Source organism: Centruroides sculpturatus, unplaced genomic scaffold (genome assembly GCF_000671375.1).
Source record: "Centruroides sculpturatus isolate CEXI.00-Female unplaced genomic scaffold, Cexi_2.0 scaffold860, whole genome shotgun sequence".
NCBI lineage: Eukaryota > Metazoa > Arthropoda > Arachnida > Scorpiones > Buthidae > Centruroides > Centruroides sculpturatus.
Genome location: NW_019385355.1, coordinates 154929 through 179324, shown reverse-complemented (window position 1 = coordinate 179324; position 24396 = coordinate 154929). Strand labels below are relative to the sequence as shown.

The window sequence follows — 24396 nt, the reverse complement described above, 5'->3', positions numbered from 1 at the left end:
TTGGGATTATATTTAAAACTCGATCGATATTTTCAGTATTTTACCTCTCCTGTAGCCATTGTTTTTATATATATATTATTATCTAAATGAAATTTTTACAGAAATTTCGAAAATAATTTCGTAAAGTGTTTCTAAGATTTAGCGAATAAAGAATGAGATAATATGTCACCCGTGACGGCTCGAGATGTGACTAGAATTACTTTTTAACTTTTCTGAATGTCACGTATTGACTTGTATAATGAAAAACCAGCGCGAATTAATTAATTCTTGGGTACTCGTTCGTGTTAATTAAGTGTGCTGAAACACGGTTTAAGAGGTGGCTTATCGGTTGTTGCGGTTGCAAAATTCTTACAAATTCTTTTGCTTTCTCGCAAAGCTAACCTTGACTTTTTTTTGGGGTTTTTTTCCTCCTATGTATCGGGATTTATCGAGCGATTGAATCCATTGATCTGCCCGTTGTTTGCGGTTTTAAAACGTCGGTAACATAACTGAAGAAAGTTTAAAGTTCGATTCAACCACCGAAATCAAATTCCTTAGCGAATTTTACGGTAAATCGAATTAAATTTATTTGTAAACCGGCACCCGGTTCGATCTAATTCGCTTTATCTGCTTTTTTTTTTGGGGGTGCATTAAACGTACTTTTAGTTAGTTTATAAATAGAATCTCGTGAGATGAATGGAAGAAATTTCGCTTTAAGAAAATAAAAATAAGAATTCCGCATGCACGTTGAATGATATCGATTGACCCATAAAAGTTGATGTTTCACTTAGGAGAAAGGAGAAATTCAAGAATATTCGAGGTGAAATGTGAACTAGTAAAAATCAGTAATGAGCTTAAAAGTTACAGGGGTATTAAGAAGCGAGAGCGACGTTTCTCGCGCGCGTTTTAATAATTGACGATGATTATATTTAGCAGCACTCCGTTAATTTTAATGTATTCGGCGGAAAATTTGCCATAGTAGCTACATTAATTCATCGCAGACGTGTTACATATCGAGAAAGGATAATCGATTTACAGAGTGACCCAAATTCTGCCTCGCACGTTACGCTCATTTTTACATTGGATAAATGGGAATTCGCTTTGTTAACGTCGAGTGATCGTTCAGCTCGTCGTAATCGCTCATTCAAATAATTAGGCGATTGTTATACTGTCATTCGCGTCTGCGATGAAAGATGCCAATTTCGAATAGGGGAGGGAACTACAATTCGCCTAGCGAGTTACGCGAAAAGATCGCGTTACTCGCGCCGCGATTTTCTCTACTTTTAAAGTTATCGAATTTAGGGCAGTCGATACTTTTATTGTTTGAGTGATTTTCGAGTTATTTATGTTGAAGGAATTAGCGTAACTCTTACATTACGTCTAATAATATGCGAGACAAATTAAGTTTATAATAGTTTGACCTTTTAAAATCTATTTATAATTAAGTAACGTTACAAATAACACTTCGTACCGAGCGTAACGCGCCGGAATCGCTTTTTTGTCAGCTGAACAATTAATCTTAAGTAGGAAATTAATCCTGGCACAACGCGATTTCCTATTAACCATTAGGTAACAGTTTTGTATAGGATGATGAAGTGGATGCTGTGAGATGTTTTTTTTTTATCTTTCGGAAAATAAATAGAAGAAAAAAATAATTGAAATCTGGGCAACGGGCACTTTATCGAAGTGTGGAAAACAGTTAAAGCTAAACTTAATTTGTTGTGATGGGTACAGGGAGCTTGAGAGCGTATACGATACTTTCTAAATGTATTTTTCTTTTTTTTTTTCCTGCCGGTTTATCCATCGGAATTGATTCGAAAACCGTCACATCTCATTCGAATCAACGGGGATTCGAGAGGAAATTTTAAAAATAGCCCGGCGGTTTAGCTCGGCCGTTTAGAAGTAGCTTAAATGTACATTGAAAGATACAATTTCAACTCACCTAGGACCTTCCGTTCGTTTGTTCCCGTGGAAATTATCGAAAAGCTAGTTTGGCAAATTGCCCACCAGGGGATGTACGGGTTCACAATATAGCGGGGCGCCTCTAGCGGCGACCGTATGGCAGAACCGCAGTGCTGCCAGAGTGTGGGACGAACTGTATGAATGTGCACGCTTCGGAGGTGAGCATAAATCGCAATGTCGGATAAACAGAGGAAAATGAATGGGAATGCGGCGGAAAAGGGTTCGTTTACGAACCTCAAGGTAAATCGTAATTAATTATATCAAAATTAAAAACCCGATGCCACTTGGAAACGTAAGACGGGATAGCGGGGAGGAAAAAAAACCCGAGGCTTTTCCTATATTCCACTCGTGTCCTGCGGGGAAGTGCTATTAACTTAAGCTTACAGACGGACACTTCCGAAAGGATTAAGAAAGAAGGAAGCAAATAAAGATTAAACGCTTAGGAAAGACCAACGTCCCGGATAGATATAAGTCAAGAGCCATAAGAATCACCCAGGTATATCAGTGCGCGCTCCCTCTCGCATTACAGATGCGGTGATATTGAGCGGTCAAATTAAAATCGACCTTGCGTAGTCGTTCCTACACGAAAACTTTTCAGAAAATCCTATTCTTACAACACGAAATTTTCATTCGTTAATTTTTTTTTCTGTTATTCAAATTATTAACGCTTTTCTTATTACAATTTCGTGTAGATTGTTATCGATTTTTTAGCGTTATGGTTTTTCTACGATAAAGTCAACTAGATATAATCTTATCGTGTGGCTTTGTCTCGGACAACAGTATCAGCTGGAACAAACTCATTTATAATTTAATCAATTTGTTTCGTCGTCGTTCAATAATAAATAAATCTTGACCATCCATACAAGAAAAAAAAGGCAGCAGCGTACAGAGTTCGAGCGAAGTAAATTCAACTTACCTTTCGTCATTTTTATTTGTTATTTTCTTTTCCTCTATGTAAAATTTTTAAAAACTTACTTTTAGAGCCAAAATAATTCACAGTTTTCAAGACGAACGAATGCAACTCATCTAATTTATTTTTTAATCTCATTCCACCATTTAACTCAGCTGAAAAGAAATATGTAGAAAGCATACGCAGCAGAGAAAAATTCACAAAATTGAGTTACCGTGTCTTTTTTTTTTTGTTTTTTTTTACTGTGATGTCATTCGGCGCCGTTTGAATTTTTCATTTTATTTTTAATGTTTTTCTCGATTTTTAAACTGGTTTGCAACATTGGCGAAAACTGATTTTTAAAATTTGACCGGCCGTGATTTCGAAATTGTGTTTCCTCCCGTCATAATCGTGTGATAATTTTATACAAATCACTTTCTTCTCATCGATTCTCCTGTTAGTTGCACGCACAGAAGCCATCACCCGGAGAAAAAAACTTATCGTGACTTTCCAGAGAAGAAAATTGTTGATAAACGTCAAAAATAAAGCCATTCGTATTTATTAAAAGCTAATTTTATTTACACAGGAGTTTGTTACACCGATCACAACTGATTAAATACAACGCATTCAACAATTTCCACACCCGCTGGGTAATAACCGAATTTAAATTCTCCATAACAAGCGATAACAAATTTAAATTATCGTTCTAATTTATAAAATTCTAATAAAAAGAAATAACTTTCGCGTATAATTTTTTATTATTTGAATTTAAAAAAAAAAAATATTTTTTTCCCCTCTTTTGAAATTTCAAAATGGCGCCTCTCAAAGTGGGATTCGATGACGTTAAAGGATCGCATTTAAAGGCTTTATTGTTTGGAAATTTTTTTTTAGTAATTTAAACCTTTCCAAGTGGTGCTGAGGAATTTATAAATTATTATTATTTTTTGGAATTTGTCTGAAAAGTAGAAACGAGGAAAAAATACTGAAATTTATTATTGAAAAGGTCTCTCAAGCATTGCTGGAGTTTCCTGCTTTCAAGGACCGCACTCGTCGTCGGATGAGCCTCCCTATTGGTCGATATTTGGACAGCAGACGTTCTAGCGCCACTTCCACATGTTCCAGCTGTAAGTGGTGGAAAGAAAGATAATTATAGAATTTGTGTAACTTAGGTATTAGTAAACGTTACCGGAGTACGCGAAAGTTATGTGTCCGGATCGAACGTCTCTCCTTTATTATGTTAAAGAGCGAATAAATTAGATATAACAGTAACTTAATGCCACCCAGATGAATAATTGATCCTTACATTAAAGCACGTTGATAAACGTTAAATTATCTTCCCGGGTGTTTTAAGTATTGGTTTATTTAAACGCCAAACACGATCTTATAAATTCCATTAAAATTAAAAAAAAATTTGAAGCGATTGGCATCATTTCTCATTTAATAAAATGTCCGGTATTTTTCTAAAGTAATTTTATTTTAAATCGAAATAAAACGCGCAAGTCTATTCTCTTTCATGCTACTGTTATTCATAAGAAACATTTTATTTGTCTTACATATTTAATATAGATTAGCATAATTTTTTTTAGGGCTACAAATGGAGAATTTTAAACTAATTTTAACTTTTCCTTTCCTGGATGACAATTATTATTATTATTATTATTAAATTTCAAACGGAGAACACGTGATCCGAGTATATTGTAGAAATTATTTTTATGTAGTATGATTCAACATTTCTATTGCCTGTTTTTCTTTTACGAAAGATATTGCGAAAAACGAACGATTTCTCATAAATTATAAAATAGTCGAGTTAGATTTCTATTGAACTATTTCGTAGATTAACCTACTTCTGTCTCCTACTCTTAAACGGGTGTTTGATAATAAAGCATTTTTTTATTATTCAATTTTTTTCTGTTTCGTTATCTTTATTTCGTTACAAGCCGATTTTTTTTCCTTCTCCTCCTTCTCCATCCCTCCCGTTTCTACATTTCTCGCTTAATGACATTTACTTTGTAAATTACAAAAATAATTTCTGTTAGAATTATAATTCGTATGAAGGATAATTAACTTCTAATATAACCGATTCGGTTTTTCTAATTTTAATTTATTTTTTGACTCAAAGTCAATTAATAAAGTAGCAAACTTGATTTTATATTACAATACAAGAATGTAGGCAATGTAATAATTTTACTCAATTTTTTTTTCTATATTTTAATGTTTGTAATTAATGTTTAATTAATAAAATATTATTATTATTATTATTATATTAATTATATTATTATATTCGGGTGAATTTCTTTATTATATGGTTAATAATAATAGGCAGTGTAGTTGTATTTACTCGATAATAAAGACAAGTTGGTTTATTTTTCAGACAATTCTGCAATTCTTTTATTATGAAATATTTATTATTTTCGATTAATAATAATTGCTTATGTATAATTAATGTATTTTATTACGTACTTCAAGGATTTTTTGCGTACGTGCTTTAGATGTAATGTATAAAAATAGTTCTTACTTTCGCTGTATTTTGCCATTAGTGTGTTAAATATTCTGACATTTTGACGCCTTGTTCTTAATTGTAACAAAAATAAAAATTTGTTAATCATTTTTTAAAATTCTTAAGTCTACGCTCCACTAACCTCTATTACGAAATGATTGTGGTTATTCACCTTGTCTATTTTTTAATATAAGTTCAGAAACGGATACTAGACAATTAAGAAAAAAAAATTACAGGTGTATAATGTTTTGTTTACTGTTCTTCCAGTTATTGCTTTAACTAAAACATGTATATATATATATAAAAAATGGCAATTAAGAAAATGGGATCATGGTTACTTATATAAAATAACCTAACATAATTTTCTGGTTTTAATTTATCTCTTGTGGATACGTTGGTCCGCTTGTGAAATCTATTTTAGAAATTGTTTTTTTTTGTGTCACGGTAGCCCGAAATATTTGTTTTTTATCGTTTCGAATAGTTCTTATAAATTCTCCTAAATTGAACCTCAACTAGAATCTATTGATAGCACGTAAATGTTGTCCCGTTTTACGTAATTATTCTATAATATTATGTAAGTAGAATAGGAACGACGCCTTTAAGAAAATTACTTTTGTCTGATCTATTTAAGATGATATTTTTCAAGGACTCGCTTTCTATTATTCAGTTTTCAAAGAGATAGATTTATTAAGGATGTTAGCGATTTTATACAAAATTAATTACAAAATGAGCTCGGATTTCTTTATTAAATTTTGCTTACTTGGCAGTTTCTTTACATAGAAAAGTTATTCTCTCCGTCTCTGCCATAACTTTTGTGCCAAAATAATTTCACCGATGTTTATCGTCGGAATTATTTTGGCACATTTTTAAAACGCGATTTTTTTAAAAAAAATGAACCACTCTCTACTATATTCAGGAAGAATGTAATTGCTTTCTCGTCTTATTTTTGTGTTCCTTTCAGGCTATTTGCTTTAATTACAAGAGAAGCTACCTTTAGATATATTGGATGCCATAAAAATTCCTTTAGTTTAATTCATTTGAGTAATGGAAACAATATAGAAACTTGTGTTTTTTTTTGGTTTCTTTGAAATTTAAGTAAACATTTCTTAATGGAAAACTAAATTAGTTATTTTGTTGTAGTTTAAAAATTTATTTCCGAAAAACTTTTAATGAATTTAGGAAAAATATATTGATCCAGAAGCATCCAAAATATCTCAATTAATTTAACAATAAATATATTTTTTTTACAGTACAAACAAATCGTATTTAATATTCTTAATATTCTTTCTAATGTAATGATACAATATTATGCCATAAATTTAGTTTATGGATAAACTTTGACAGCAAATCTGGCAAGAAAGACTAGAATCTTTCTTGCCAGATGCTGTCAAACCTTTAACTTTTATGAAAATCTGTGATACCTGTAGAAGGTAATGTGTTTATTTGCTTAATTCTACAAAAGGAAAGTGTTATTTATTTAGAGATTTAATTTTATCTTATGAAGGTCAGAAGAATATTAATTTTTGTTAAAATATTTTAAAAATTTTATTTGTTACATAATTGTACATATAGCCTGTGTGTTATGTTACATAATGAGATTTATATAGTTGTGTATATAATTTTTGAAGAAATAAGAATTTTTATTTGGAATTATTATTATTGTTTTAGTTTTCTCTTAGTTTATTAATTAAAAAATTTACTCTACAGTTTACTCTTTAAAAATTTTTATCACTTATTCAAAATATAAGAATATTTTAAATTTTAAACTAATATTTAATAAATATTTCCTTTTTATATTAACATAGATATTAATTATACTTTTTTCTAGTAGTAATTTGCCCAATTCTGTTTATCATGCTTTTCTAGATTGCAAATCATGTTTCAGAATTACAATTATTATGCAAATTATACATGCAGTAAATTTCTATACAAAATTAAATTTAAATTTAAACAAATTTTAAATGAAATATTATTTAATTAGATGTTTGTAAATTACATATTAAAATATAAATACAAGACAAGCTGTATTGATTTAAATATTAAAGAAGAATGACTTAGTAAAAACAGAAAATAATAGGAACATTACAAGAGAAATTTGATAAAACTTTTTAAATATATTTTTCTTTAAATACATTACCACTACATTATTAATTTCTAGAGTAAGAAGAAATTTTATAAGTTCAGTATCTACAATAGAATAATAAAAATTAAAATTATAAATCCATAGAAAATAATTATGATGAATTAGATTAAAAAATATTATTTATGAAAATTTGTTTCAGAAGTTATATATATATAAAAAAAAAAACCTGGTAATGATTGGCAAAACGAAGCAGACGATCCTGTGTATTGAATTCTTATACTCTTATTATGCTTAAAGATTCACAATGGCATTGGAAATCCCTTATTTACCTTTTATATATTGACTTGATAATGATTAAATTAAACTTTTTAATAATATACTATATTTGGTTATTTTATCTTCAATATTATTAATCTTGTATATAAGACAAAATTATTATTATTCCTATTACATCTTAATCATCTTCCTGTAAAGCAAAGATTTCACATGCACTTTTGTAATAATGTTAATTCAATTAGGATAGGATCAATACATTGACTCAAATTTGATAATTTTGTTAACAAACAGAAAGATACATACATTTATCAATTAAATTATAATTAATTGTGAATTAATAATAATTTAATTGATACATACATTTATCAATTAAATTATAATTAATTGTGAATTAATAATTAGTGAATTGATACATACATTTATCAATTAAATTATAATTAATTGTGAATTAATAATTAGTGTCAAAGTATCTTATTAAGTTACATTAAATTTTTAATTACTAAATATATTATGCCTATAATTTAAAGTAAATAAAATACGATAAAGTTTAAATTTTTAAAATACAAGTTACTAACAAAGAAATTTGTTCTTGGAAGAACTACAGGAAGTTCAGTTTAAAAGCTTCAGTTTAACAAATTAATCATTTCTGATATAAAATTAATTCTAGTATCAATTAATTTCTATAGAGATTTATCTAAATCTTTATTTTTTATTTTGAGAATTAATACAGTGTTTAATTTACTGATGATTATACTTGTTGTTAGATTTTTTTTATTTACAAGAGAATACAATATTTATGTTAATATTTTATTTACTTACAAAAACAATTTATAAAATTAATTAATGGTGATGTTTTTTAGTAGGATAATTCAATTAAAAATTTGTTTTTTACTAATGAATAAGTAAATTTAATAGTTGCATTGTAAATGATAATTAATTAAAGAATTTTATTAAGCATCATTAAATTCAATATATGTCATTTGTAATTTTCAATTACATCAGAGTAATCTTTATACATTGATTATAAAATGTACTAAAATTAAATAATGTGAGGAAAATAGTGATTAAAAAAATTCAATGGAAGAAAAGTACTGATTAAAAAACTCTATTGATTTTCTTTTTTTAATTTATAGAATTATTACTTTCAATTTATTTGAGTCATGTATTTTATATAAATAATAGAAATATGGTCTGAGACTTTATATGTATTTAATGGTAGAATATAATCTTATTAATATTAAATAGAAATGTATGAAATTGAAGCAACATATTTAAAAAGAAATCATTGATATTTTTAAGTAACATGATAATTAAGAGTAAAATATCTTATTAAATTGCATTAAGTTTATAATAATTTAATTAAGTTAAACAATAGCTTAATTATTAAAATATGATAAATTAAAAATTATTTTTAAATCTAAATTATTAAGGAAGAAAGTGTTGAATATTGAAAATTAGCCCGAAGGCTTTGGTTTAACNTGTTATTAATGTATACTGTAAATTTTTTAAAAAGTACTTAAGTGAATTTGTTTATAAGTAAATCTTAAGAATATTTTACTACTTCTTCAAATGTACAAAATAAAATATGTATAAGTTTAAGAAATTTTTTTAAAACAAATTTAAGTAATCGTTTGCTTATTCTTACTTATTATAGTATTCTTCTCTTATTTTATTTGAAATAAAATTTAAATTGATACAGTAGATTCCACTAGCCCACCAGTGGCCAAATGGTCTTTGTACCCTGAACACTGGGAGTTCGGTCGTGGGTTTGCACCTCGCTTGGACGGGCTGGCCACATGGAGTTTTCCAGGTTTTCTGCACATCTGTAATGCCTAAATAGTGGCCAGTTCCTCTTAAAAATACCTGCCAGAAGGCATCCCCTAGGCAGATCGCCCAAGTGTTGCATTGTCATAACTTAACAAACAACAACAACAACAGATTCCACTTATTGTAATCATGATAATGTTATCAGTTGGTTAATATTATCAAAATTAGCATGTCTCAATAGATACAAACTTTCCTTATTGTAATCATAATTTGGTTATTGTTATCATTATCTTTGGTGAGTATACCTTTTTAAGTTCTCTTTTCATTCTATTATTTTTAATATGTAGCTGATAACAAGCAACTGTATCAGCTATTGTTAACAGTTTCAATCAGTCTTTTAAATCCTAAATGTTAATTGTTTTAGTTATTAATTTCTTGCAATTACTGGCATTACCTATCCATTGTTAAACTTGGTAGCAGAGAAACAATACTGGATGAATTATACACTAATTAATGATCAATAAATTTTCAGTTTATACAATTTTTATTTTAATGTGTCCTTTTAATTATTTTTAATGTGTTCTCAATGAAACAATTTCCTTTTATTGTATTCTTATTTACTTACTTTGTTTAATGTTGTTATTTGATTATATCATCATCAAGTTAGATGAGTCGCAAAGTGATTACACTAAGAGGAATATACTGTTAATACAGGTATACCTCGACTTACGTCGTTTCGAGTTACGTCGTTCCCGATTATACGTCGTTTGTCAAAAAAGTACATGGAAAAATAAAAGCCAAGTTTAAGTCATTTTATTCGACTTTACGTCTGTCCGCCACAAATATTGAAGTCGTAATATCACTAGAAAAGCGTTTAAAGCACATAAAATCATATTAAAATATATACATTTACAAGTATGTACTGTATTTACAGTACATGCATTCGTAAATTTAGATTACTTTTTTCTGTACTATATTAAAAANATAATCTTCATGGTAGATTTATGAAATACTGAAGGATGTATAAATAGCAAACTTTCATTAATACATTAATGTCTGTACAAACGTTAATCAATTAAGGATAGCTAATTTAACACCTTTAATATATTAAGTTATACGTGCTAAAAATTCAAATAATTTAATTTTATTATATATGTTATGAAATTAAAGATACATAGATTTAAATTTTGTAAATGCTAAAGGAAGATGGAATTGTAATTTAATTTTTAAATGTGTAGTAAGATATTTTTTTAAAATAAATTATATATTCAGTTTATTTCAAAAATATTTTTGAATTGTCATTTTAAAAAATTTAAAATATATTATGTCAATTAAACTAATAAGCAACTTTCTTTACGTTAAAAAAAAATGAAGACTATCAATTAAAAACAGATTTCTTCCTTTAATTCTTCAACAGAGAAAAATCTTATTAAATATTGGAAACATTGTTTATTACTTGATACTGCTTAACACTTAAAACATGTCCTTTTTAATAGATCATTTTGCTGCCAGATAGTTTTATCTGTAGATTTTTAAAATTTTTTTAAAATTCATAAAATTAACAAGTTACAAGTTATTAAATTTATTAAGAGATGGCGCATAACGCCTCTCTCTAGTATCAAATTGTTTGGTAATTTATTAATATTATAGCCGTTATATAGCTTGATAGCATACAGCAGTAGTTGGCTTTAGTAATGTAATGTATCAGAGTTTTAGTAGAGTTGTTAGTTATAGCTTTTTCAAAAATTCTAACACTTGTCAGTTTCTTTAACAATGTTTTGTATGAGATTTTGATATTGTAAATTAATCTCAAAATAAAAAGTTAGCTATACTATTTTTTGTTTTTAATAAATGGTGTTTTTACAATTTATGAAAAATATTAAAAGAAAACTCCTATTGTTTACTAGTCTTTATTTTTACATTTTGAATTCAGTTTTTTTAATATTTGTTTCAACAATTTAATTAAATTATACTTTTTAGAAATGCCAGGCATTGTTGCTCTTAGGAAACGTGCCATGAAAGATCTGCCATTAGTGGGAGCTAAAATTGTTGGCTGTACACATATCAATGCTCAAACTGCAGTAAGTTATTATATATCATTTAATGGAACACTTACATAGGTATACCTGTATTAACAAATTTTTTTATAAGCTTTATCAAATATTTATTTAAACTTCAAAAAAAAAAATGCTTAAAATATGAATATATAAACATAAAATTAATAAGTTATTAAATTTATTGCCATTGCTAATTAAAAAATAAAATTGTTTATTTATGAAGTTATATAAGTTTACTTTAATTACCTATGGTTATTTATATTGACCATATTAGAAAAAAAATGTTTTATAGGCAAACTATTTATATATTTTGAAAAAATCCATGAAACATTGCTAAAGCAGTAACTTATAGAAAGACTCATTCATGATAAATTTAGAAATAACTTAATTTTTTTTTTATCTAATGGAAAATTTTTGATTTAATGTTCCATTTTAACAACAAATTGTTTTGTTTTCATTTAAGTATGTGAATACCCAGAAAACCTCATTATAAAAAAAAAGCAAAAATGTGTGCTTTTTGTTTAAGAACATTATAGCACCAAAAATAAAAATAGAACTTAATGACCTGTATTTTTCTTCTTAAAATCTGGTTTTAAATTTAATGCATTTTGTGTTTATCAGTAGCGGTTTCTGTTGTTTTTTTTTTCATCGAATTTTGAGTTTTAATTAACTTTTAAATGTTATTGAGTATGTTGTTCAGCTTTAAAATTGAAAATTATTTTAATTTGTTTCTGTTCTGATGCTATATAAATATTAAAATAAAATTTGTTTTAATTGAATAAATGATTTTATTTTAGATATTTTTTTTTATAAATTTGTTGATAATAAAACAGAAATTATATTTGATTATAAATAAATAAATTGTTTATAATCCAATAACTACAAATGGAGAATTAAAAAACAAATTCTAAACTTTTTATTGCCAAATATATCAGTAACTAATTAATATATAGCCTGTAAGTATTTATATATAAATTATGTTTTTATTATATATTAGCTTCATATACGGACACAAGTTCTGATGATGAGGGTGGATCTCCGAGAGATAAAGTACAGAAAAATTCCAAAGGTTTTGATGATTTTTGTATTAAAAACATAAATCAAGCTGCATTTGGTAGAAGGGAAATAGAAATAGCAGAACAAGGTAAATAAACATGTTATATAACTTATTAATTATTCAGTGTTTAATTCAAAATTAATCAGTTTTAAAATTTAAAAGTCATATTCTAATTATAAATTATGTTATTTATACAGTATTCATTTTAAATGATAATAAAAAGTTGTTCTATTAATAATTAATAAAATAGTTATGAAGAATGAAAAAGTCTTTTATGTTACTTAGGAAAAAATTAAATAATAATAAAATATTAAAAGCTGAAATCATAAAAAAAAATTCAAATGAACTAGTCACTGTAGTTACATAACCGAATTAATGAATACACCTTTAACAGTGAAGTTTAAAGAAATGCCTGAAGATAGCCCATTAACCAGGTCAAAAACATTACTTTTCCTTAAATTTCATCCACTGTTATAAGTACATTGATTAATTCATCAAAAATAAAATTGTTTTAAACAGAAGATTTTTAAAAAATTGTTTAAAATCAGTGTGATAAAACAATAATAATTGTAGTTGCATGTAAAACATATTTAGAACATTTAACATGTAATTCAAAAGAAAATTTATTAAAAATTTACATTGTTCTTTAGTTAAGATTAGTTTATTTACATAATCTTCATGGTAGATTTATGAAATACTGAAGGATGTATAAATAGCAAACTTTCATTAATACATTAATGTCTGTACAAACGTTAATCAATTAAGGATAGCTAATTTAACACCTTTAATATATTAAGTTATACGTGCTAAAGATTCAAATAATTTAATTTTATTATATATGTTATGAAATTAAAGATACATAGATTTAAATTTTGTAAATGCTAAAGGAAGATGGAATTGTAATTTAATTTTTAAATGTGTAGTAAGATATTTTTTTAAAATAAATTATATATTCAGTTTATTTCAAAAATATTTTTGAATTGTCATTTTAAAAAATTTAAAATATATTATGTCAATTAAACTAATAAGCAACTTTCTTTACGTTAAAAAAAAAATGAAGACTATCAATTAAAAACAGATTTCTTCCTTTAATTCTTCAACAGAGAAAAATCTTATTAAATATTGGAAACATTGTTTATTACTTGATACTGCTTAACACTTAAAACATGTCCTTTTTAATAGATCATTTTGCTGCCAGATAGTTTTATCTGTAGATTTTTAAAATTTTTTTAAAATTCATAAAATTAACAAGTTACAAGTTATTAAATTTATTAAGAGATGGCGCATAACGCCTCTCTCTAGTATCAAATTGTTTGGTAATTTATTAATATTATAGCCGTTATATAGCTTGATAGCATACAGCAGTAGTTGGCTTTAGTAATGTAATGTATCAGAGTTTTAGTAGAGTTGTTAGTTATAGCTTTTTCAAAAATTCTAACACTTGTCAGTTTCTTTAACAATGTTTTGTATGAGATTTTGATATTGTAAATTAATCTCAAAATAAAAAGTTAGCTATACTATTTTTTGTTTTTAATAAATGGTGTTTTTACAATTTATGAAAAATATTAAAAGAAAACTCCTATTGTTTACTAGTCTTTATTTTTACATTTTGAATTCAGTTTTTTTAATATTTGTTTCAACAATTTAATTAAATTATACTTTTTAGAAATGCCAGGCATTGTTGCTCTTAGGAAACGTGCCATGAAAGATCTGCCATTAGTGGGAGCTAAAATTGTTGGCTGTACACATATCAATGCTCAAACTGCAGTAAGTTATTATATATCATTTAATGGAACACTTACATTAAAAGCTTTTTATTTTTAAGTGTATGACATTGATAAATAATTAATTTATATAATTTTGTGTTTTAATTAATATAAATCTCAGAACTTGTAGACTAATATTTTTTATAGTGTAAAAGAAGACTGAGTGTATAATAATTCTTAGATATTTGATGTGAATTTGCTTACTAAATCTGATGTAAGATAAAATTTATTTCAATTTTATTAAGACAGAAATATCTGTCATAAAATTCATATAATTTACACTAATTTTTTTAAGGACTTCATAAAAATATCTTTTATCATCAGCAATTTATTTGTAATGTAAAACAGAAGGTTAAAATGCCCTAACGGTTAAATTATTATTTAGTTTAAAAACTTGGTTAAAACTAAGATAAATATTTTTTAAAATGGTATTATTGTGTAATCGGAATATATCCTATTCCACTTGTACCAGTGCTTAGTGCTATGACAGATCAAGGACAAGGATTAGCTACAGGAAAATTGTTTTGTTCATGAGCTATTTGTATTTGAGATTTTCCTGACTATGTAATATGTTTAGTACGTATAAAAGCTTCATATAATATTGTGTGTGCTGTTGAGAAGTCCTAATGTTTCTAAACTTTAGTGTACATGTATGTGGCATGACACCCATACAAGAAAGGACTGTAGGCATGATAAATATCTGATCCTTTCTTCATGGGTTCTTTATTTCATGGCAAGTTCTAAATATTTACTATTTTATATGCTGTTGTTTGGTATAGGTATGTCTATAATGTACAGGTATTCTTCGTATAACATGGTAGTTATGTTCCGAAAAAGTGCCATGTTATGCAAATCTGTTCTATACAAAACAAAGGACTAATGAAAAATATGGGGTTACATTCCAGAAGTTAACAAAAACATACTATTCTTTTTTGTTGCTAAGAGAAATATGTTTATTAAAGCAATCAATAATTTATTTTCAATCAATAATTAATTAACAGTCACAAATAAAAGTACTGTATGACACATTAATATTAATTTTACTTAAACCAGGGCATTTTCTTTTCACAAAGTATCATCATCTCAGCTTTTTTATTGATCTTGATCAGAAGTATAAGTAACATTTTTGTATTTTTTATTTTTATCATAAAAAATTTTTTATGGATGACAAAATAAAAATGTCGTTAATTAAAAATTGTTCTAGTGCATTGCATTTGTTCAGTTGAGGACTGAGTAACTTTTTTCCAGAATTTGTGTTTGAATACCAAATTGCTTGAGTATCAAGATACCACTGTGTTTCATTCATCATTTTTACAAATGAAGTAATCATAATACCTATGGTTAAAAAAAAGTTTAATAACACTTACCTAAAAATGTTTATTTAAAGTTTACTAGATACAAAGAATAATCTATAAAAAGAAAACACAGTGATAATCTTAAAGGCTAAAGTCTGAAAGTAAAAACAATGATCCATGGTTGATAGGAAAGTTAGTGCAAATTTTTTATTTCTTGTCCTATCAGTTTTCATTAAAATAAACCTTACGAAAAGTACAAAATAATTTGAAAATTCCAATATTCTAAAATCCATAAACAAATTTGAGATAATAGACATGCTTGCTTGAATGAAAAAAAAATCAAATAATGAAGTTTGCACTTAAAAATTGTGAAATTTTGTATGGAGGATTTCAAAAACTGTGTTAAAATGAAACCAAAAGTCATGCTGTATGTGGGATATCTCAAGTTTTAAAACTGTGTTGTAGAAGTGCCATGTTTTACAAGGGCACTTCTACAACACATGTATGTGTTAATGTTTTTGTTTGTCAATAGACCAAACATCACATTCCAATAAATGTGATGTCTGGTCTGCTGTTTATTGTTGTTTATGGATGTTTTATTTATGATTATGGCAGTCAGTATATTTTGTGTGTGTTGTTTTCTTTCTTTTATCATCTGAAGTATGTATTTGTAATATGCTTGCTGATGTATAATAGTTTGTATGCAAGCATTTGATGCATTATGTTTGGTTATGTCAATGTAAGTAGTTTGTCCTAAAATTTACAACCTAAAGTGATGTGTGGTATAGTTTTATTCATGATGTAGCATTTTCTACAAATGTCATCTGTAACTGTTGTCTTTGAAAGTGCACTTTCTGTAGTTTTTGTATTTATTACCTATTCTTGTATGGCAATTATGAACACTTTTGTCTATCTAAGGAGGCATTCATAAATCACCCAGCAGTTTGATGCATTTCTGTCAATGTGATCCTGGCCAAGATCATTAGATTGCTTATTATGGAGTTCCTCCTGGATCTAGGACTGCTTCATGGTATCTGTCTCTTGTGTGTACTATGTTAGATCAAAGTGAATGTTTTGTAGGTTTAAGTATACTGTTTTTATCTGAAAGAGTTACAGTTTTGTGTAATTGATGATTCTCGATTTTATAGAGAAACTCTATAGTGTGTGTATTCATATGTGGCGAAGATTTATATCTGTGAGGCCTTGGTTCTCTCTTTCTATGGGGAAGACTCACTTTCTATGGAAGACATACAAGTAGTGTTTGTTATGTTTTATTAATGTTTTTTTGTTTTTCCTTTGGATTTGTTCTAGTTATGTGTGTGTAATTTTATAATTTCAAAAGAATATGTGAGAACTAGGATTGCTTTAAATATGTGTTTTATATTGAACTTGTTGTTAATATTGAGTAGGGTTTCTTATTTCCCAGTCTTTTGCTTGTCCTGGGATTTTGGGAAAAAAGTGAACTGTTTCCTGGGATAGAATTAATTATTTTTAACATACACTAAATATCTTGAAATCAAATGATATAATTATTTTTCATTTTTTAACGTAATTTAATACATTTTGCAACCTCCAAAATAATAATAATATTAATATAATAATGCTTTATAAGATATATATTAAAAATTACCTTTGAATTACATAGAAATTTTCACAAATAGAAAAAAATTTATTAAAGTTAGCTGGAAACTACATACAATAACAACAACAAAATAAAAATGCTTTGAATTGAGTTGAAAATTTAAAAAAAAATGAACTTAGATCAAACTTCTAACTTAAAAGGTAATTTTTGATTTTTAAATAAAACATAAAAATTTACAATAATATTTTGTATTAAGGTTTTAATTAAAAAGCAAAGATGGTCGATATTCCGATCACTCAATCTAGTTCTCATTTTAGTAATGAAAAGTCCTGCTACCGAGAATGCCCTTTCCGATTCAATTGATGTGAGTGGAATCATGTTTAATGCATTTAAGAGATGACAGATGTTATATATTTTTTCATCTGTAGCCTGGAAGATTTCTAGTTCATTTTTGAGATTGTAGTACTGCTTTTGCTTTCTAGTATTCTTGATTTGTCTACTTTAATAGAAACATCAAGCTTATAGCCCAATAATTCACAAGATCGTTTCTTTAATAATCAGGTTTATGAAGAAAAACTTCATACTTGTTTATATCCTTGCCCAATTTGCACAACCTGGTGTTACGCAGTTATTGAAGCTACTGGACATTGTTAAAAATTAAGACAACATTAGCACAATTATTCCAGATATTACAGGTTCTGACAAGTAAAGAATTTTCAGAGTCCTGCCACAAATAATCTATGTATTGATTATTGATCATTTGTGACATGCTATAACATGCAAAAATTTAAAAAAACTAAGTAGATTTAAAATTATTAAAGTTCAAATGTATTCTGACAGTTTGAGTTAATTATACTTTCTATTTGCAAAATTTCCTCAACTTTAACACAAAATAAGAAAAAAGTGAACTTTTAAGAAATTTGTGGGATTTCCCAGGTTAAAAAAACAACCAGGATCTCATTTGAGAAACCCTAATATTGAGTTTAATTTATTGTAGTATTATATTATTTTCTGTTTGAATCAAACAGAAACTAACTTGAAGTCCTACATATCTGTAGACTTCAACTCACCCATGCCCTTTGATTTAATGTTGTCTCCATTTCTAAAAACAAAATCATTTTTCTTCAGGATTTTTTTTGTGAAGTGTTTTGTATTTGTATATGCCAAATTCCATTTGAATGCCAGTGGAATAAATGTAACTTATAATAGATAATATATATCTATGCATCAACAGACATCTGTGAATGCATAGTTTTATGTCACCCATGCACATAGTGAGTGAGATATGTATTGTGTTTGATGCTGTGTTTGTATGTTTTATCTTACCTATTGGATAGAGGTTTAAAGGCCATACAGAACTATAGTGGACTTAAAGGAATCTCCATAGAAAATGCCTCCTCTTAAATACATTTGGTTTGTTTTAATGTATATGCAAAAAAGTCTGAGTTTAGTGTTCTGCAGGGTTGTGTTTTGTTTTCTAGAATTGTTGAGAATACTTTATATAAATGTATTCAGAATGTATGCTGTATATAGTATATGCTGTCAAATACTTTCTAATAATTTAAGTGCATGATGTATAGGTTTATGTTTTCTGCACTTGTAGAATTACTATAAGTAGTAATTCTCTGTATTCATATTGTTTCTATGACAGTCATTTATTGTTTATTGATAATGTAGTATTTTTCTATATGATGATATTTTTTACGACTTCACCTACTTTACTTAATTATCTATTGATTTACTTGCTAATTAAATTGAACATTAAGAGTGTGTAAACAAAAAAATTTCACAAAAATTAAATTTTTCTTTTTACAATATCCAGGAACACAGAATTGACAAAATTAGTTTCTTCTGTCTCTAAATTACATGATCTTGTCCGTAGTCAGTGGCTTCTGATTTTAGTCTTGATGCCAGTCATCAGAAGTTCAAAAGTGCTCTGAATTAAATTGACAGAATTCATACAGTGTACTATTTCAGTTCCACTTCATTTTTGGCAGACCACCCATTTTTGTGCACCTTCTATTTCAGCTGGTACCAGAATTGTTCAATTGGATGCAGCTGAGGAACATTTGCAATGCTGATATAACATACTTCATGTTTCTCTAACAGAAACTATATTTGTTGCATAATGTGCAGCTGTGAGGCCTGGCCAAAAGACATACAGGCCATTTGAATGGTGTTTCTTGAGGTGATGAATGAAATCAGCTTCTTTTTAATATAATTACACTTAATAGAAACTTAAACCCTTCTTTGTTGATTCAGAGGCGAGGGAGTAGGGTTTCTCATTTCCCGGTCTTTTGCTTGTCCCGGGATCCCGGGATAAAAGTGAACTGTTTCCCGGGATCCCGGGANACTGGCACAACTTTATTGTTAAAGGAAAAGTATGATGTACAGGGGCAAGCAGTTACTAATTTGAGATGGAAAACATATATTTTAAATAAATTAAAAAAGAACATACAGCCTGGTATTGTGACATTGTCACAATAAATAATAGCTTGTTAGAGATAGGAAGATGGTACATCTTCCTATCTCTAACAAGCTATTATTTATTAATAACCAAGCATATAGAGAGGGACAGACAGTTTTGGTGACCTTGGGTGACCTTGAAAATTGCTGCTGGTTGAGATAGAATAAAATGATACTTTTAAATTATAAGTGGCACCTTTCAGTCATTACATGGATAATATTTGACAAAATAAACACCTTTTATAAGAAGTCACATTTTTTTTAATCCTAATGATTTTCAACATATCAGCCAATTTTTTTTCTAAAAATCTGATTTCTCTTTTTGTTGAAAGTTTGTCCTGAGAACTAAGTTTATCAGTTTATTTATGAAAAAGCTTCGCATGACAAACATGATAGTAATGAAAATGCATTTCAAAATTTACTTAGATTAGTGCACTTTCTTGCATATATGTAGGGATTTATTCTTCTAGGAAAGGCATTCATTGCATTTTGTAATTTACATCTACTAATCTTGTGAAAACTTTCCCAAATTCTGATTTTCATGTTTTTTGTAGAAGGACACTGAAAGTAAACCGTTTCCTTAATTGATCTCCATGAAGACTGGTATTAAAATTTGCAGCCTGTGAATATAGTGACATGCACCTAAAGCTATCAGTGTATCAAATGAATCTTCATTTGAATAACTCATTGTTGTGAAAATAGAGGAAACAAGTAAATGAAAAAGATCACTCCAAAAAAGACACTCCTTTATGCTTTGAAAAAGTAACAATTCAATTTATTCAAAGCCTACTTGTTCAACTATCTGATAAGATAAAATAAAGAATGAAAACTGATATAAACTTAAACCTAACTTTCACAGCATAGAAACTTTCAGGAAAAAAAGAGCTCAGATTTTTGAAAAAAACTGGCTGATATCTTAAATCATTAAGTTTAAGAAAATGTGATCTATTATAAAAAATAAGAAAAAAGTGAACTTTTAAGAAATTTGTGGGATTTCCCAGGTTAAAAAAACAACCGGGATCCCGGAATCCTGTTTGAGAAACCGTACGAGGGAGTTCTGTGAACATTTGATATTGTCGTTTTGTTCTAATTGTTACCCAAACCAACACTTTCTGAGGAAATTTTGCATGGTGTTTAAATTTTAGATTAATCTCAACCCTACACTTCTGATATTACCTGTTGTTACCTGTGCAGTCACTTCCATCATAGATAAAATGTGATGTGACTCATTGTCTATAATAGGAGTCACCAAACTACGGCCCGTGATGTCATTTTCATCCACCTTGTTGCAGCACTGTGTCACAAATGAGCTAAAATATAATTATTTATATGGAAATATCATAGATTGTAGATAAACTTACTATGTAAATAATTAAAATAAGTGTAAGTAAAAATGCCAAAATTGGTCCTATCTGATATTTTCATCTGACAGTAATATAATTTTAGGATAAATCAGTAAAATAAAAAATTTGGTGACTTTTTGCAACTGGATATCAGAGCTTTTTGTATACGTACAGTACCTGCAATGAAGCGATTAAGGAAAGTGATTATGAGCTTGTTGCAGCAATCGTATTTGTGTATTGGTAAATAAATATGTTGGTTGTCTTTATATTTTGTGTAGTCAGTGTGCTGTAATGAACAAACTGGTTATGTGGCCCTCACTTGCCATTCTCTCAGTTATCTGGCCCACTGTGAAAAAAGTTTGGTGATCTCTGGTCTATAACAATGTCCAATCCATTTGGAGCTTTGAAATTGCCCTTATGCATTTTTTTTACAGCAGTGTCCTTTGCAATTTGTGTTGTTTTTATATATATATACAGTCGACCCCCCTATAAGATAGAGATATGTTCCATTCTTTAGGAATCCGATTTCTTACGAATCCTTCCAATCACAACCCGACACGTATCAAGTTTACGGACTACGGCTGTTTGAAAGATTTTCTTCCATAAAATTAATTGATTCTAGACTAATCCGACTCAACATTTCCAAAATACGTATATTTTTTTTGGGAATAATCCATATAAACTACGCTATAAACAAAAAATTGTAGGATTACTTACCAAGTGTCACCATTTGACATCGCCATTGCTCAACATTGTTTTCGTCGCGGAACAGCTCAGCAAACCGCGGCCGATTTCTAATAACTTATTTTTCTGCGAATAGTTCCTTGAACTTCGGAGACATCATTAATATAAATAATTTTAATCACCGTTGAATAAGAAATGTTTCTTTCACAAGAAATGTATAAAATTACAGTACTGTATTAGACTTACGATACCTAATTTACATACTCTACAGACGATAGTTAGCGTAAAAATCTCCGTAGCGTGGTACCACGCTAGACGGCGGAAATTATATATTTAATTATAACAAAGTTACAATAAGTTAATATATAATTATATATACAGTACCTAATTTATATATAATTTATATAATACTGTCCAGATGATAGAAATCTCTCCGTAGTTGGCGCTACGGACGGCGGGAAAGTAGTTCGGCTGCCCGATGACGTTTGAGGTAATTATAGGGAATTTTTACTGTTTTTTACGGATACTGGTCACAATTTTTTCGTAGTTTTATAGGAATCGTAATTATAGGGACCGTAATTATAGGGAGGTCGACTGTATATATATATCTATGGCTGATGTTCACTTCTAAAGGACAAACATTTTGTATGACTAGTATGATTTTAGCAAAATGATGAGATGTTTTGAACTATTCTCCAAATTTTTGTAATGACTGTCCAACTTTTCTAACCAGCTCTCTTTCTAATGAATTTCTTTTTTTGCTATCTTTCATTTTAATTCTCTTTTACCATTCCCTAGACATCTAGCAAGTCTTGACCGACTGCTTTTCAGCCTTTCTGTGATGCTGTAAACCACCCTTCTTGCCATTCCATATCTATAAAATGCTTAACTGTAAAGCTTCTCCTTTCTTCTCTTGTTTGTAAAATTTGTCAACTACAAATTTTTGCTCTTCATTAGGGTGCTCCATTTTGTTTACATTTGGAATATTGTTGTCATGACGACATAAATTTAAATCTACAGTCTAAGCAACACATTCTCAACTTTTTAAAAAAATATATCAAATATGCTTGCCAAAATTGTGCAGATATTTATTTACCCGTCTACTGTGTATATTGAAATTAGAAAAAAATAATCAGGAAAATACTGAATGAAAACTAAACATTTATATATTTTGAAGAAAATGAAAAGTAAATTTTTAATTTTTATTAAATTATTTTATTAATTTTCATTTTTATATATATAATATTTTTTAAAAAAATTAAAAAATCAATTTTCATTTTTAAAATAACAAACATAATCATTATCATTTTTATTTAAGTGTGTTTTATTATATTTCTGTAGTATATAAATGATGTGATAAAAATAATGTAATGATTAGTAAAATATAACAAGAATAGAAGTTATTAATTTTTTTTCTAATTACTTGGCTTGAATAATTTAGTATCAATTCAGAAATAGCTGTTACCTGTGCATTGTTTCTTTTGTTTATTTTATTTTAAATAAATGAAAATAATCCAAATTTGAATTGCGTAGAAACATAAAATAAATTTAATCAAATACAAGAAACATATTTCTGATTTGATATCTCAATAAAATCAATATTTACAAAAATATATTTAAAAATTCCTTTATCAAGAGAACTTTTATATTAATATAGTCTAAGATATAAAAATAAATTAAAAAAAGGGAAACATTGGAACATTATTTTTTGTCTTGTTGTATTTTAATCAAATATTAATATAGAAGTAAATCCATATAACTCATTATTGATAAAAGTGTATTGTAAATAAAAAATGTGATTATCTTTGTTTAATTCCTTTTTAAGTTGATCAATATGTTTTAATCTTCTCATATAATGTGGTAACATTGCAAAGTGATTTCTGAAAAATATTTTAAAACACTTTGCAAAATTTGACTAAAACATTTCATTTTTGATTATAATGGAAATGTACAGGGGACAGTCAAAATATCATGCATTGGTTCTTTATTAAGTTTACAATTGTTTGGAGATGGTATTAGTTCTCCTTTTTACTCCCGAGCACTTTTTATGGTTTTTCTTCTCTTTTTTTGCATTTTAATTGGATATTTTGTGTATTTTTCTATTTCTGTTCATAAATCTGAAATGAAATTTTTAATTAATAGTTTTTTTGATATTTTGATATTTAAATGATGTAAAATAATAAAGACAATTCCATTGTTTATAAGGTGAGGAAGGATTTGATGATGACATGACAGGTTTTTTTTTAAATGCAAAGATACTAAAGTCAAACTGAAGAAGTTAGTAAATAATTTTAAGGATACAGGAATTACAACAGATGATAGTATTTTTGAGATGTAAATTGTATGATGTTACCATAAATTCATTGAGAAGCATTTCTCTTTACAAATTAAGCAGCATATCAAATATGCAGAACACATTTCCAACAGGAAAAGAAATGAAAATAAAGCTCTCTCTCTCTTTTTATTTTTCTATCATTAAAAGATAATGGAAGAAGAATAAATTTTCATGTAAACTAGCTACAGTTTTAATACAGGCAAGGATTATTCTTAACAAAGTAAATCATTCTATATTCAAAAACTTTTTTGAAAAGTATACAAAACAGTCAAACCCTAATCAAAGCATGCTAAAGGAGAATCTATGTGCAGCCTGCCTATGAAGAAACTTTCAGAAACATATGGGAAATAGTAGAAAA

General features: G+C 27.5%; 1 protein-coding gene across 1 annotated transcript in view; it reads left to right on the top strand.

The window, feature by feature from the left end:
- The window catches only part of LOC111638029 (putative adenosylhomocysteinase 3), a 69189-nt gene that overhangs the window by 14207 nt on the left and 30586 nt on the right, over nucleotides 1-24396 (top strand). Inside the window, exons 3-4 of the mRNA XM_023383653.1 lie at nucleotides 12508-12654; nucleotides 14234-14334. Coding sequence (XP_023239421.1) covers nucleotides 12508-12654; nucleotides 14234-14334 — 248 coding nt within the window. The remainder of the gene's footprint in view (nucleotides 1-12507; nucleotides 12655-14233; nucleotides 14335-24396) is intronic.